General features: G+C 30.1%; 2 protein-coding genes and 1 pseudogene across 2 annotated transcripts; all 3 read right to left on the minus strand.

The window, feature by feature from the left end:
- Window positions 1-1,514: 1,514 nt before the first annotated feature.
- LOC113560184 lies at window positions 1,515-1,956 on the minus strand. The gene has a single exon (XM_026965942.1). The coding sequence runs from the start codon at window positions 1,937-1,939 to the stop codon at window positions 1,610-1,612; it is 330 nt and encodes a 109-aa protein (XP_026821743.1). The 5' UTR covers window positions 1,940-1,956; the 3' UTR covers window positions 1,515-1,609.
- Window positions 1,957-2,109: 153 nt separating this feature from the next.
- On the minus strand, window positions 2,110-4,069 carry LOC113560168 (zinc finger MYM-type protein 1-like). Its single transcript, XM_026965927.1, has 2 exons — window positions 2,174-4,069; window positions 2,110-2,115 (listed from the first exon to the last, which is right to left on the minus strand). Exons 1-2 carry the CDS (start codon window positions 4,067-4,069, stop codon window positions 2,110-2,112), a joined length of 1,902 nt encoding a protein of 633 aa, XP_026821728.1.
- A 4,481-nt stretch (window positions 4,070-8,550) lies between these two features.
- Window positions 8,551-14,643, minus strand: LOC113560169 (annotated as a pseudogene).
- Window positions 14,644-15,571: the final 928 nt, after the last annotated feature.

Genomic DNA, 15,571 nt, shown 5'->3' on the forward strand with positions numbered 1-15,571 from the left:
AGTTTTTAGAAGTTATAATATAATCGTCGATTTTAAGATGTTAAATACGTATCGTCCGTATTGATTCATGAATTATAAGTCATATTTTCGTATATTTTGAATTTTTATTTTTTATTTGTTGAAAAATATGTCCTTATAAAAACGTTACAATTATAAAATAAAACCCAGATTAAAATTATAGGTCGTAGTTACTAACTACAGTCCGTAGTTATTGGACTGATAATTGCCGTTCATTTGTATTTGAAAACCTATCCAAATCCTTAGTTGTAAATTTAAATTTTAAAATAAATAATATAATATATTATATCATATTAAAATTATGCATATTTTTCCCCATTTTTTAATTTAAGTATTATTTTTACCAAAAACGAAAGAAACTTAACGTAAAAAAAATAAAATGTATAATTAACGTATATTTTAATGATTTTAAAAGGCTACCTCAACCAAATTTTAATAAAAAATCAATGACAATAAACTTAATGGGTTAAATAAATTTCATCTTTAGTTGAAATGAATACCTACAGCTTTCACTTATACTATATTCAATCCAATCTGGGTTTACCCCATCGTTACTGTTGTCTATAATCTTTGTTATTAAAGTATATTTATAATCAATAAGACAATAACAATATTCGTATTTTATTTTTGTCAACCGTTGGTTTTATTTTGATCAGATGAAAATGTTAAATGTATTAGATAGGTACTTTGTTATTTTGGATTAATTTACAAAATATAAATAGTAACATTGTTAAATAATTTTAAGTATTAAATACAAAAAAAAAATGTCTAATGAAAACTCATATGACAATCTTATTTCAATTAAACATTTAATTCATACACCTCCAAACAGCAGTGCAACTGCAGAAAGAAGTTTTAATCGGCTAAAACTTCTCAAATTATATCTTCATTCGACTGCAACTGAAGACTGACTATCAAATTTGGCAACATTGAGCATAAAAAGCAACATAACACAATAACAATCAATTTTAATAACGTAATAAGTACATTTGCAAAAATGTGAACAATTGCAGAAAATTATTGTAATATTCTTTACTATTAATTTTATTTTAATAAATTATTATAAAAATATAACTTTTTATATGAATTAATTTCTATTGGATTGGAATTTAAAAATACCTTCTACTGTGAAAATAAAACCAAGACCATTTTGCCCATATAACGTGGATGCTCATATAAACCGGTGCCCACATAAGGCGAAATTCACTGTATTATAATAGTTCAGCTCGACGGACTCAAATATTATATTGAAGAATTAAAAAATAAAATCAGGTTATCAATAGATTATAATCAGGGTCGGCGCTAAGTATTTTGCCGCCCTGTGCAGTTAATAAAATGCCGCCCCTTTCAATACTTTTTGTCATATAATTAGTACATAGTATTATTTATTTTATACAAAATTAATTATAAACTGGACTAAATTGTAGGAGAATAGGAGTTTAAACGGTGAAATAAATAATCAATTTATTTATTTACATTTTACATTGTTACACTTAATATTTTTTTCACAAAAGTTTTTTATTTACATTTATAAAAATAAATGGTAGTTCATATTTACAATTAATAATTCATACAACAATAAATCATAATTTTATAAATGTTTTCTTGCTTTTAACTTAGCAAAATCGTCGACTAACTTTTTCTCTGTTAATTCTTGACCAACTTCGTGTTCAATTGAGATCATGGCTAGACCACAAAGTCGTTCGTTTTTCATTGTTGAGCGTAAGTATGTTTTGATAAGTTTCAATTTCGAAAAACTTCTTTCACCAGTTGCCACTGATACTGGTAATGTTATCAAAATTCGTAAGGCAATGGATAGGTTTGGTGCAAAGTCACCTGCATTTATCACAAATGTTAAGAGTTCATAAGGTGTTAAGTTATCATCAACCATAGCTGATACTGACTTTAATTCATGGGCCATTTCAATTCCATTGATATCTGTTGAATCACCATCGGTAAGAAGAATTTGTAAGTCTTTGCAATGTTTTAATAGTTCTTCATGTGTAAGATTTTTTATTTTTTTTATATTGTAAAGAAACGAAAAATTGTTATTATGTTCTTTTAGTTGTTCAAATCTATTATTCACGCTATTTATAGCTACATCAAGTGTAAAGTAATAAAAATGTATTTTGAATTGCTGTTTTGGGTCAATAACTGGTTCATCGTTGTGTTCATAATCAAAGTGTTTACGAGTACGTCGTGGTTTAACTCTACCCCGTGAGTTCTCAAAAACAGACTCTACTCCCATTTCCGTCGCAAGTGCTGTTGAATCTATAATCATTTTCTCAAAAGATTCTTCAGATCTCAGTTCATTTAAATGTTTCAATAAAGTTTCTAAAATGCCCAAAGCTAAAGATATGTCAAAATTTGGTTTTTGCATTAATTTATTAACTGGATTTATATGATTAAGTATGTCGTACCAAATGACAACAGAACAAATAAATTTAAATGTTTTAATAAGATTACATAAACATTCAGCTTCATGTTTTACCATCGGATCTAAATTTATATTTTCTGATATTTCAAACAAAGCATCATAAATTTCACCTATGTAATTTCGAAACGGTTTAAGTGCGTCTATTCGACTTTCCCACCGGGTTTGACTTAATGGTTTGAGTGTTAGTTCTTTAACATGTTTTAAAAGAATTTGCCAACGAATAGTTGAGGCAGAAAAAAAGTTGAATACTTTTTGAATTATATCAAAAAACGCTACAGCTTCTTTTGAAGATTTTGCGGCATCATTTACAACAAGATTTAAGGAATGCGCACTACAAGGAACAAAAAATGCACGTGGATTAATATTTCGAATGTGCCGTTGGACTCCGGAGTGCACACCTTTCATATTGGCTCCATTGTCATATCCTTGTCCTCGCATATTACTCAAAGGTATATTCAGCTCACGTAATATATTTAAAAGTACATCGCATAGATTTTCTCCAGTACTATTTTCAACTGAAATAAAACCAAGAAAATGTTCACGTATGGTAACTTTTGAATCTTCAATTGACACAAAACGAATAATAATAGTCATGAGCTCCGAGTGACTTATATCAGGAGTACAATCTAGTATAATACTATAATACTTCGCTTCGCTAACCATAGTAACTATGCGAGACTTAATAGACTGAGCTAATAAATTAATCATCTCATTTTGAATATCTTTTCCTAAATAATGGCTTATATTTTTTTTACTATTAATTATTCTTCTTACATGTTCAGCCATCACAGAATCATACTTAGCCATAAGTTCAATTAATTTTAAAAAATTTCCATTATTATGTTTGAATAACTGATCAGATGATCCACGAAAAGCTAAATTTTGATGACCGAGAAATTGTACTACCGACATGATACGTTGTAAAACTTCATTCCAATGCCTACACTCAGATTCTAAAATACGTTGGTTTACGTCATCAATTGTTTTTGTTTTTTTTAACCTCAATGACAATTCTAACCATGTACTATATGCGGTCAAATGATTTTTTGATGTTTCATGTCCTTTTAACATTTGTGTACAATGCCTCCAGTCATTATACCCTTCTAAAGCCAACTTAGAGTTTGAATTATCAAATAGTTTACAGCAAAAACAAAATATTACGTCATTGGAAATAGAGTATACAAGCCATGTTCTTGTGACATTTTCTCCATTACTCATACTTCGTTTGTAATGAAATTGTGTGAATTTTCGTCCTTGATCATCTGAAGGAAATACAAAATTTGCATTTAACGGAGCAGGAGGGCCTTTTTCAACCAACAATGTTTTAAAGTCGTTATTAATAATTAAAGGCCATTCCGCAGGGTCTGTACTGATAACATTTTCTGTTGAACTTTTGGCTACTGTAGTTTCAGAAGGTACAGTGGCATCTATAACTGAGAAAGAGTCAACAACTTCACTAGGTTGTACAACTACAGCATTTGAAATATTTAATGAAGAGGAAGAACCCGTTAAAAATTTTTTGATAGAATTAGACTGTTTTTTAATTACAGCTTCTTTTTCACGTTTTCTTTTCCTATATTCTGCACCTGAAAGTCGCTGTCTACCATCCGACATATTGGCGCTTTCTTAACTTTTTACTACATAAATAAAAAATATAATTTGTTAAAAATAAGCATGTCACTAAAACATGGATAAATGATCTTTGAGTCTGTATTTAATATTTTTGCCGAGAAACATGAAAATTGACACTTGTCATTTTCTAACAAAAATCATCTCAAATTTCTTTAAAAAAAAAATGTGATAGTTTTAAAAAAAGGGTAACTTACTAAAATTTTTTTAAATATATGTTGACGTATGTATACGGTTGAATTACATAAAATGAGAACACAATGTATGAAAATAATACAGTTTTTCAAAACCCCAAACAAACAATACAATTATTATTATTGACTATCCTAATTCCTAGAGTCAACCCAAATAATAAAATAATAATATAGCTAATAGGTTTTTAATTTTGAAAATTAAAAATTCACTTCCTAAATATATTAGGAATATATAAATACATTCAAAATTTAAAATCAGATATCGGGATGTATTCTTTTTTCTTAATTTTTCATTGTATTTACATAAATTACCTACTTAATATTAATAATATTACAATTATTTAAAATAAAAAAATTACTCACCAAATTATTAATATTAAAATATGACGTGTTGAATGTTGAATGTTGATCGACTAAATAATATGCACAATGCACAGCACTCTATAATCGTTGACACTACGACTCGTTAACAAATGACATTATACTAGGTACGTATAGTTCGATAGTTGTCAATCGTCATAAGTAAACTAGTTTGTATCGCTGACAATAAATTACGAGTATTGATTATTGTATATACGATTTTGGGGATCTTTATCATGATTTGATTCGGTTCATGTTTACTAATTGGAAACCATAAAGATATTAGATAATCGCGAAACACGCCGAGCGACAATGCTAGCGGCTTGCCCGCACATTATATTATACCTAATTATCTACTAATAGCTCTTACTTAGGTACTACATACAATGACACAGTTCCAGTCAAAATAATATAATGAGCATTATTTTTATTTTAGATTTACAGTGAGTAGTGGTGAAAAATACATATTTTTATTTATAAACAATGCCGCCCCTAAAATTCTAAAAAAATTGCCGCCCTGTGCGATCGCACAGGTCGCACGTGCCTTCCGCCGGCCCTGATTATAATAAAGATGGGACAGTCATCATTGTGCTACCTGTCAAAGAAAACCGATAACATCTAATTAATTATCTACTTTATTAGTCTGCCGCCACCACCTCCTATTCTCCAGGTATGGAAATCTAACATATAGATCCTGTATACGATAAAGATACTGATAAAAGGTGTATATTTTTTTGCCAGATGGACAATGGTATTGTTGTTTGTTGTGACCTATGACAATTGGGCCGTATGAATAAGGTTATTTATAATGTATGTACGTAATTTACTAAACAATGTTGGTAAACATTAAACCCATAGTTTGTTGATAACTGATAAATTCTTGGAAAAAATGTAATATTGATTATATTGTACGTCTTGCAGATCTGTGACAAAAATTCTTTAGGTACCCATCTACATTTAAGGAAATTTTAGATAGTTATCAGATTATATTTTTCATTGCCGTTTTTGACTTCGTTACGTATAGTTCAATACGATATTACGGTTTATGAGGTTAAATTATGTTATTTTTGTTTCTTGTAAAGTTTTTTAATAATTCAATATTGGCAAATAGATTGTTTATCAACACAATAACGGATAAGTAAATATTAAAATATTTATCAAAATGTAACTACCTATAATATAATAATATAATATGTACAGTTAACCTATAAAAAAATCTTGCATGGAATATTAAGTGGAAATGTTATTTAAATCATTGAATACGACAAATAATTATTAACATACTGATTTCAATGATGTGAATAATTTATTATACGAATAAGTTAGTATAAAACAACAAGCTGAACAAGCTTCCATATTATTTTTTATAAAAATATATTTTCATAGATAAAATTATTTTAAATACCTATTCAAAAAACAAATAGGAATTGTAACGCTTATTAACTATTACCATTTTATATTATTTGTCAATACATTATAATCAATCGGTAATCGGTAAAAAACAACAATGTAAAAAACGTCATAGAAAAAAATTATTTTTAAATATAATTATATAGAAATTTGAAAACACGCTTGTTAAAATAAATTTTGCATTTATATTATTTTTTGCTCTTAAGGTTTAGATTTAGTGATGTAAGTACCTATATTAAAAAAGTAATAATATTATGTAAGTTGTATTTGTTAATATAATGATCATCGGCAAATTTCGAATTAAAATTAGTCCTAAAATGCCTGGGTATATTACGAAAAAAAAATAAAACAAAAATAAATGCCGAATTACAAAATAAACTAAAAATATTATACATTACGTGAAGAATATTTAAATGTGGAAAGGGGTTTACCAATTTTTTTAGTAGGAATAGCGTATAAAATTCGAAATTTATGATTTATTTTTATTAAAATTTATTTAAATATTTAACTCAAAAATTGACTTGTAATGATTTATTATTATTATTATTTATTTATTTAATTTTAATTTTAAATAACTTTTATACATATAAATATACAATAAAGTATACTACTTTAATTACTATTTGTAATTTCAAAGTAAAATGCATTTACCGTTTTTACCTTGTCGTTTTTTACCTGTAATTAATATAGTTTTCTTATTAATAAAAAAAACTTAACATAGTATTTTAATTAATAAATAATATATTAATTTTTATTTTATAGAACTAACAATAATACAAATACAATTATAAATAATATTTTAATAAATATTTTTAAAACAATTACCATTGCCATTTGTTTGTTAAATTAACTAAATAAATAACTATTAAATACTATTTTATAAATTAATTTTGAAAATGGTTTTTTGAATTTCTGAACCTTGATAGAAATACAATTTAATTTGAATGACAGTAAAAATATTATATTTTATTTTAGATTTTGTTAATTTGTTTGAGGAACATAATAAAAATGTTCAGACCGTGGGAATTAAATACCGAAATGACGCCAATCATACAAAAAGATGATATCAATATTAACGGTAAGCAATGCATATTGTGTCAAAAATGATATATAACAAAAATGATTTAGAATTTTATATAATTTTAGTATTTCAAAACAATATATTATAAGCATACAGCCATACATTTTCTTATTAATTTTTGTTTAAGTACATAATTTCGTCAACATTTGAACATTAAATGCCTATAAATAAAACTGTATTAATATATTTTTTAAATTTTTTAGTTGAGCATGATATATTTATATGATATAATTATATGAATTATTTACTTAGACATTTTTTTTTTAAATTATCAACCCTAAGCTATAAAAAATGAAGTTCATCCTCTATATTCCCATTATTTAATCATTTCAAAATAATTTAATTTAACAATAATGTATTATATTATGCTTAATAAATTACTTATGCAATATTATATGTATGAAGTTAGTATCGCTTTTTTACTGAAATTTAAATAATTACCTATACAATGTTATTTTTAGTGAATGGGAGAGGACAGCCAATAAATTTAAATGATGTTTAGTAATTTTTAATGGGCAATGGTTATCCTGGATATGTATCGACTAAAAATGAAAAATCAAATTTTAGAAGGCAGTCAAAGGCATTTACCTTAAAAAACGGAATTTTGTTGTACAAAAAATCTTTCGCAAAAATTGTTTTTGATACAAATGAACGAATGGACATTCTTATGATGATTCATAGAAGAACAGATGACTCTAGTGAAGCCACGGCTCTTTCTAGTCATCATGGAAGAGATGCAACACCCCGTTTATTAAAAACGTGATTTTATTGGCCATCTATGACGGATGCCAAGAAATATGTAAAAGAGTACGACGTGTGCCAGAGAGTGAATCCGGCAACTTTTAAAGTGGTTCCAGAAATGCAATCCATAATGGTGCCCATAATGGTGCCCAAAATGGTAAGAAATTATATTTTGATTTGAAACTTTATTGCCTAATGACAATATAATTTAAATACATAACATATTTCAGGTATTCAAGCAAATCGGTATTGATTTGATCACACTGCCTGAAGTCAACAGTTTACGCTACGTACTAAAATAATCAACTGCAACAGGCAGTTGATTATTTTAGTAAATGGTGTGAGACCCGTGCATTACCAGACAAGACTGGAAAAACAGTGGCTCGATTTATATATGATGATTTTATTTGTCGCCATAGCTGTCCAAAAGTAGAGATCAGCGATCAAGGGAGAGAATTTTGCAATAATTTGTCAAAAGAACTATTCCATCTAACTGATACTCAACATCGTGTTACTTCACTGTAATATGATATTACATGATAATAGTAGTAATTAAAAATTATTATTATAATATAATGTTAAAAAATAAACAAATATATAAATTGGAAGCTGTCTATCATTGCACGTCAATACATTTAGAAACAGCTTTATTTATTTTTCGTTTTTTACTTTAATTTTTTTGTTTGTTTTGTTTTTAAATTTTCCAAAGTATGTTGATTTAAAATATCATCTACCAACAGTCTCTTTCCATACTGGGGATTGACTATTTTTAGAAGTAAGCATTCTGTATAAAAACTGAAAATAGAATTTGTTATATTTATATAATTACATTAAAATATTCAAAATCCAATTATCATAAATCTAAAAAATAAAATTAATTTACACTTTTAACTTTTCAATCATTTTTTCGCGCCAGAAAGAATCATTGAAACTAATTATTTGTATTTCTATCCAATTCGCCGAATAAACAACGAAATAGCAGAAATTCCGTTTTGAAATTTGCATTTGTCCTTGAACTTGATAGTAGTAACTATGATCCACTTTTAATTTCATTTTTCCGTTTTCACTGAGACGACAGAAGGATAACTAAAATTAAAATATATGTTATAAGAACATTTTACATTTTTTAAATTTTGATTCCAAATATTTTAATAATAAAATAAACATTTTATTATATACCTTTTTACTGTTTATAGCTTCTAAAAATGTCTTAGTGTCTTTTATTCCAAACAAACATTTAATTTCTACTGTAAAATCATCATCAACGAGGCCATCTATAGATGGGTATTTAAAAAAATTAAATTAGTATTATTGATTTAATTAATATCTATAATTGAGAACTATAATTTATTTTACCTGGAGAAGCTGCTAAATAAGGAAAATGATCATCAATAATAAATCCACATTGATTTACTTTACATGTTAATTGTCTTTCCAATGCGACGATAGCTTGTGGTTCAGTGACTTTAGCATAATCTGTAGCTTTCGAAGAAAACTTCCTATAAATTATATCATAGACTGTGCAAGAAGCACGACGTAGTTGGTCGAAGTTTACAAACGTGACCAAAATTTGACGCTGTGAGTCGATTTCGACATTCAACAGGCCAAATTTGTTAATTGGCCCAAATTCTTGTTTTTTCTTCAATGGCTAACCGTTCATATTTGTCCAATCGTAAGGCGTTTATAAAATTTTCTTTCATTTTTCCTAGTTTTTCTTTTGAAAAATTAACTTCCGGTAATGGTTCAGCTAAGCCATAATGTTGATCCGAGCCATTATTATACCTTTTTTCAGAATTTCCAGGAAAAAGTAGTTATTTAGATTTTAACTGACATCTTTTCTTTTCCCTCGATGCAAAAAATTGTTTCCCTATTTCCCCCAAAGAAAAACCATAAATGTGTAAATGATTTAGAAATCTATAAAAAATGCACACAAAAAAATGTTAAAATGATTTAAAAATAATGACTTGACATTTTTAAATTTATATTTACGTTTTACGAAATGTACGTTTTATAGGTATATCAATTTTTTTAAACTAATAATAAATGTCATATTATTATTTATCTGGACTTATTTCATCGACCATATTTTTATGCATTAACCGGAGAAACTTTCCACCTGATTTGCATGATATAACCGCAGCTTCAACTCGAGCATTATATGAATTTTTTGGGAATAATTTATTCGTTTACTCGCTAAATATTTATTAACACATTCACCTTCGCACGTATATTCCTAGTCTACCGCCACACGCCGCGTAACTGTTGGCAACATATTACGTGTGCCGATCCGTGATCGACGGCAGCTATTGCCTATATCAATGAAGGCATTTTTTTTTTTAATTTTGATTCATATGAAATACGTTATTAATATTTATTGTTTTATAAAATAAATACATATATGATTCCTTATCAAACATGTAAAATATTTTTATAAAATAAACAAAAATAACTTTGTAACTTGTACATAAAAAAAACAATAAAATAATATAAATAACAAATCTTTAAAACAGAAAAAAATAGATAATTACATTCTAAAACCTAATAATTATTAATAGTTATATTTTTTTATGGTACTCTTCAAAGCAACTTTCAAGACACAAACCCGGTTTTTCATTGCATTCCATACAGTAATATATCGTATCTTTACGAATGCCTTTTCCTGAACAAATTTGACATCGTTTGTATTTGTATTTTTTTTTATCATTTTTTTTCTACTTTTTTGGGAAGATGTGTTTCATTTATTTTTTTCGTAATTCGAGTATTATTATTATCCAGATCGTTTGGTAGTAATGCTTTAATCACAGACAGTCTAAATTCATACAACGTTGTCTTCTTTGCATATTTATTGTATAAAAAATAAGAATTTACCAATAGCAAATGTATACAATGTATACCAATTTTTTTATACCATCTTATAGTCTTTCTTTCAAACGGATAGTACGAAGTCATCTGATCTTGGCGATCTATTCCAGACATATATTCATTATATTTTATAACTGAAATTGGTTTATTTATACTTCTATTTTTTTCAATTTCTATCATTGAATGAGGAAATTCAGAACTTATTGTCAACACATGTCTTTTGTCTTTCCATTTCATAACACAAATTTTATCCTCTATATATCTACAAATTGACTCTCCCTTTTTTAGTTGTTGAGCAATAACTTCACGTGGATTATGCTTACGGTTTGAGCGTAAAGTTCCCGTAACAAAGTTTTTTTTTGTAATAATTTTCGAGAAAGCTAAACGCTGTTATAAAAATTCTCCGTATAATAATGAACGACCTTTGTGATATAACCCACTCATAAGATTATCGACAACAAATTCTGTATGAGTCATACTCTCAGATATATCATTCCCTTGTCCGGAATAAATCATTATTTTATGTATAAGTCCCCACGATTCTGTAATCATATACATTTTTACTCCAAACTTATGTCTTTTGTTTTTTATATACTGTCAAAATACTAACCGTCCACGGCATAAAACCATCGATCCATCAAGTGACAAATTTTTATTAGGTTTAAATATTTCGTTCATCCTTGAATTGAAGTAATTTATGATAGGTTGAATTTTGTGTAATTTATTACGAGGACCAGATTCTCCTTCAGCTGGGTTGCGTGAAAAATGTAATGCTCGAAGTAATATAGTAAATCGATTTCTACTCATATAGGTACGAAAAAATGGTAAATTAATTACACTATTGAATTGTTTACATACGTTGTTGTTAACATTCATCAGTAAACTATCAATATTTACTACTAAACGAGATATTAATGGGATATATCACTCACATCCCTGATCTTTCGGCATCTTCGATCATATTTTTTTTATTTCCTTGCGGACCCTCACAAAAGTATGATTCACATCGATCATGGGTTCCCAAAATGTGTCGAAAACTGTTATTTATATCTTGTCGTAATCCTTAAATAATATGTGTACATAATATTATAATACTATAATTGTATTAATTTATAATGTTATCAAAAAAAAAAAAATTCTTTTTGTAATGCTTCAGTCTCCGTCTTCTATACATTTTTTTATTATATTTATAAGGAATTAATTAAAATTATATAGTTGAAAAAATATGCACGATTGAAAAACGTGGAGTAGCTTACCTATTAGTTTATTGTATTTTAGACCACGCATTCCTAAACTCTGTTTAAACCCATCTGCAACACCATCAGCTTACATACTTCTAGCACTCTTTTTCCAATTTAAAAAAAATGTATGTTCAGGTGGATTTAATTTTTTATTTTTCACCTTCTGGCAAATTACACAAAACCGATTTCTAATGCCCACAAATAAATTTTTTTTCAATCTATAACCAATTATTGTTGCCTGAAATTATGAATGTAATGTTAAAATTTATAAAATTGGTATATGTACATTTTCACCACTCCAGATAATACATCATATTTAGTCTTGCAACTGCGTTTAGGCTATTGTCCATCTGCGTCAACCGTACACATAGGAATTGCGACATCATGAATTCTTTTGTTGATAAATCCTTGAACTAATACAAAAGTACATGACGCCATACATGGAATATCCAATGTCGCGCACAATTCTGATAATTGCGTATATCCAATTACAGCTGATATCAACCCAGTAACGGCGGCTTCGTTAATTGGTAAATAACTTTCCGGTTTCGATTTTTCCGAGTCAATAAATGTAATAATATGACAAATATCACATTTAAACTTAAAAGTTGATCTTAATCCATGTTTATTTTTGAAAATAAATGTCATGTATTAGTTACAAAATTAATAGACCCTAAATTTTCATAATATATCCCTGATCCTTGTCGTATTTGATTGTCTTGGTAATGTAACTGTGCCATTTCCAGTTGTATTCCCAAAAATAACCGTATCATACAATAATACAATAAAGTATACCATATAAGGACTAATAAACAAAATCTATATTTTTTTATTTTTTTTTTTAACAATGTTTTATTAAATTGCTATACCGAAAGTCCCTTACTATGAAATCGAGAAAACATTTAGTATATTTGACATCCGTACACGGATCGTGTGTATATGTTTTTTCTTATATATTAAATTACGAGTTTCTACTAAATTCAGTAATCTCCCTTACTTATTATAATTGCCCAATTCAATTTCATAAATAAGTTTCTTGGTACGCAAATTCTCTAGTTGCAAATAAAATCTATGTGTGTTTGTGGTATCATAGCACAATATATTCTGAATTGGGTATTGGTCAATACCCAATTTAATTAGTATATCTATATCGCTTGACCCACTAAATAACACGATCAGTGGTGCCGAAGCCTATGTTTATGTATGGTAGCTGTCATACATATAAAAATTTGTCTAGGGGGTGGGTCCTTAAGAGAGTTATGAAAATGAATAGAAATAGGATCACAAATTATTAAGTAATATTGCCCATTGAGTGTGTGGTATAAGTATAATGTGGTATAACTGGTATATCAAAGCATGGTTTTCTTAGTTTGTTGCCTTGCGGCTACAACCACGGACCGTGTGTTAGCGCTGTGCGCTAGTTACGAGCAGTGGAGGTACACGGTAAATGTCCACCAGAGTTATCCGGTGTCCAATCGGCCGAGCGTCGTCTATGGATCACGAGAACCTGGCGAACTGGCGATTGCTCGGAAGAGAAGTCGCCTGTACCGTTGACTAAGGCGTGCACGTTCCTTTCGTCACCCTGGTCGGGCCACAAGCTATCCTCTTGCTTCCCGTTTTTGGTTACAGGCAACCTCCGGTTGTCTAGTCACACCGGTAGACTGGGTTGGCGCTAAAGAGACACCATGACCAGCCGAGTAGCTCGCACTACCCGGCTGTGCACGGCCATCACTCGGTAGCCTTCCGTCCTTTTACCACATAGTAGCTTCTGCAACTGCCACTCCGAAACCAATCCGCCGGTGCGCAGACCACCGTGTGAGGGCTCATCACGATGGAGCTCCCCCACATCCCGAAGTACCGTTCTCGCTCCCTTTCGGTAAGTACATCAACGGTAGGATGCTCGACCGAGCGTCGTCGGATTTATCCTCAGCTGTGACTCCCGAGATTCAGGTCGTGCCCTGGGCTTTCGGTGGGCCCTTGCTGCGCAGCCTTGCGCTGGCGACGCGGTGGCCGCGACCCCCCGAGTTAGAGGCTCGGTAGCCTGTAACGCCCTATTCCCCGAGAGTTTCGGTGCGTCCGCGTCCCAGACACCGGCCCTCCAGGCCGCTTTTTAGTCGCCTCGTATGACAAGTGAGCACCCTGAAGCCGAATTCTGATCCCCGGAAACAGGGAGTCCGTGGCATACGACCGAGGTCATATGCCACCCGCGTCCCCGACGCCAGCACCGTGGCTCGATGTAGGTGTGGTCTACTCACCTCTGTTTTCGACCACCGCGGCGCCTCTGGTTGTCCGTATCAGTTGTACGTGTCAGCGTCGCCCGCGTCCCCGACGCACGAGTGTCCCCTCAGGACGGCCCCACACGTGAACCGCTTCTGCCTACTCACGCCTTGACACTCGTCAGTCTACGTGCAGGGTTTAGCACTCTGGCTCGCAGAGTGTTGTCTGTCCTGCTATCCGAGCACTGGTAGTTGCTCGCTGTATGCCACCTCCTTTGCAAACTTAGCCAACGCACAATATGTGGATTTGGTGGATACCACGACCGCCATTTCGTAAGGCCATAGGTAGCCGGCTCTGTGAATCACTAATTCCAGCTGCGCCCTTTGCTCGCTGTGTGCTGGGCAGTCGAACAATGCGTGTCGAACGTCCTCCTCGCCAGTGCCACACCCACATAGCGGTGATGGCTGTAATTTGAACTCTGCCAGTTTTTTTTTAAAGTTTCCATGCCCAGTCAGAAATTGTGATACTTTGTGTCCAAGTGCTAGGGGGAGGCACATAAGATGTCTTTATTTTTTATTGATGCCACAAGACCACTGGTAATCCATGGTTTTATTTTGCGATGTTTATTTATTGAAATATGATTTGATATAATACAATTGTTTATAGTGTTTAGTATAGTTTTTTTAAATATTTCTAACGCAGTATTAGTATTATTGGTTTCAAATAATCTAGTCCATTCGATACAAGATAACAATTTAACTGCTTTATTATAATCAATATATGATATTGTATTTGAGTAATTATTTATGTGTTTTTATTAATTTGTAAGTTATTTATACTACCTATAATTGTGTAATGGTCCGTTATACTGGTTTTAATTACTGCAGGATTAAGATTAATATTTCTACTAAATTTGTGGTCAATCCATGATCTAGTATCGTTGCCCACTCTAGTATGCGTACAGATTTGGAAAGTAAAACCATTTGACAATAGTATATTTAAATAGTTTTCAGTTGTAAGAGAAGTTTTTTTTTCTAATATGTCAATATTAATATCGCCAATCCATATACAATTATTGCGAATATGACCTTAGGTCATTAAGGTAGATAGTTCAGATAGGAATATGTTTATATTAGATTGTGATGAGCGATATGCGGCTATAATTTTAGTTGGTTTATTATTTATATTTAAGTTTATTTTTATTTTTATACAACTAGCTTTAGAGAACAATTGCAGTTGATTAATAGATATATTATGTTTATTATTCGTATATATTAGTACTTCATCGTTTTGATTAAGATTATTTTCACTTTTATAACTTGAAAACCCGACTATCTTTTGGGGGGTAAACCCCTTGCCGTTCCAAGTTTCACTAAGAATA

The sequence above is a fragment of the Rhopalosiphum maidis genome, chromosome 3 (assembly GCF_003676215.2).
Source record: "Rhopalosiphum maidis isolate BTI-1 chromosome 3, ASM367621v3, whole genome shotgun sequence".
Classification (NCBI taxonomy): Eukaryota; Metazoa; Arthropoda; class Insecta; order Hemiptera; family Aphididae; genus Rhopalosiphum; species Rhopalosiphum maidis.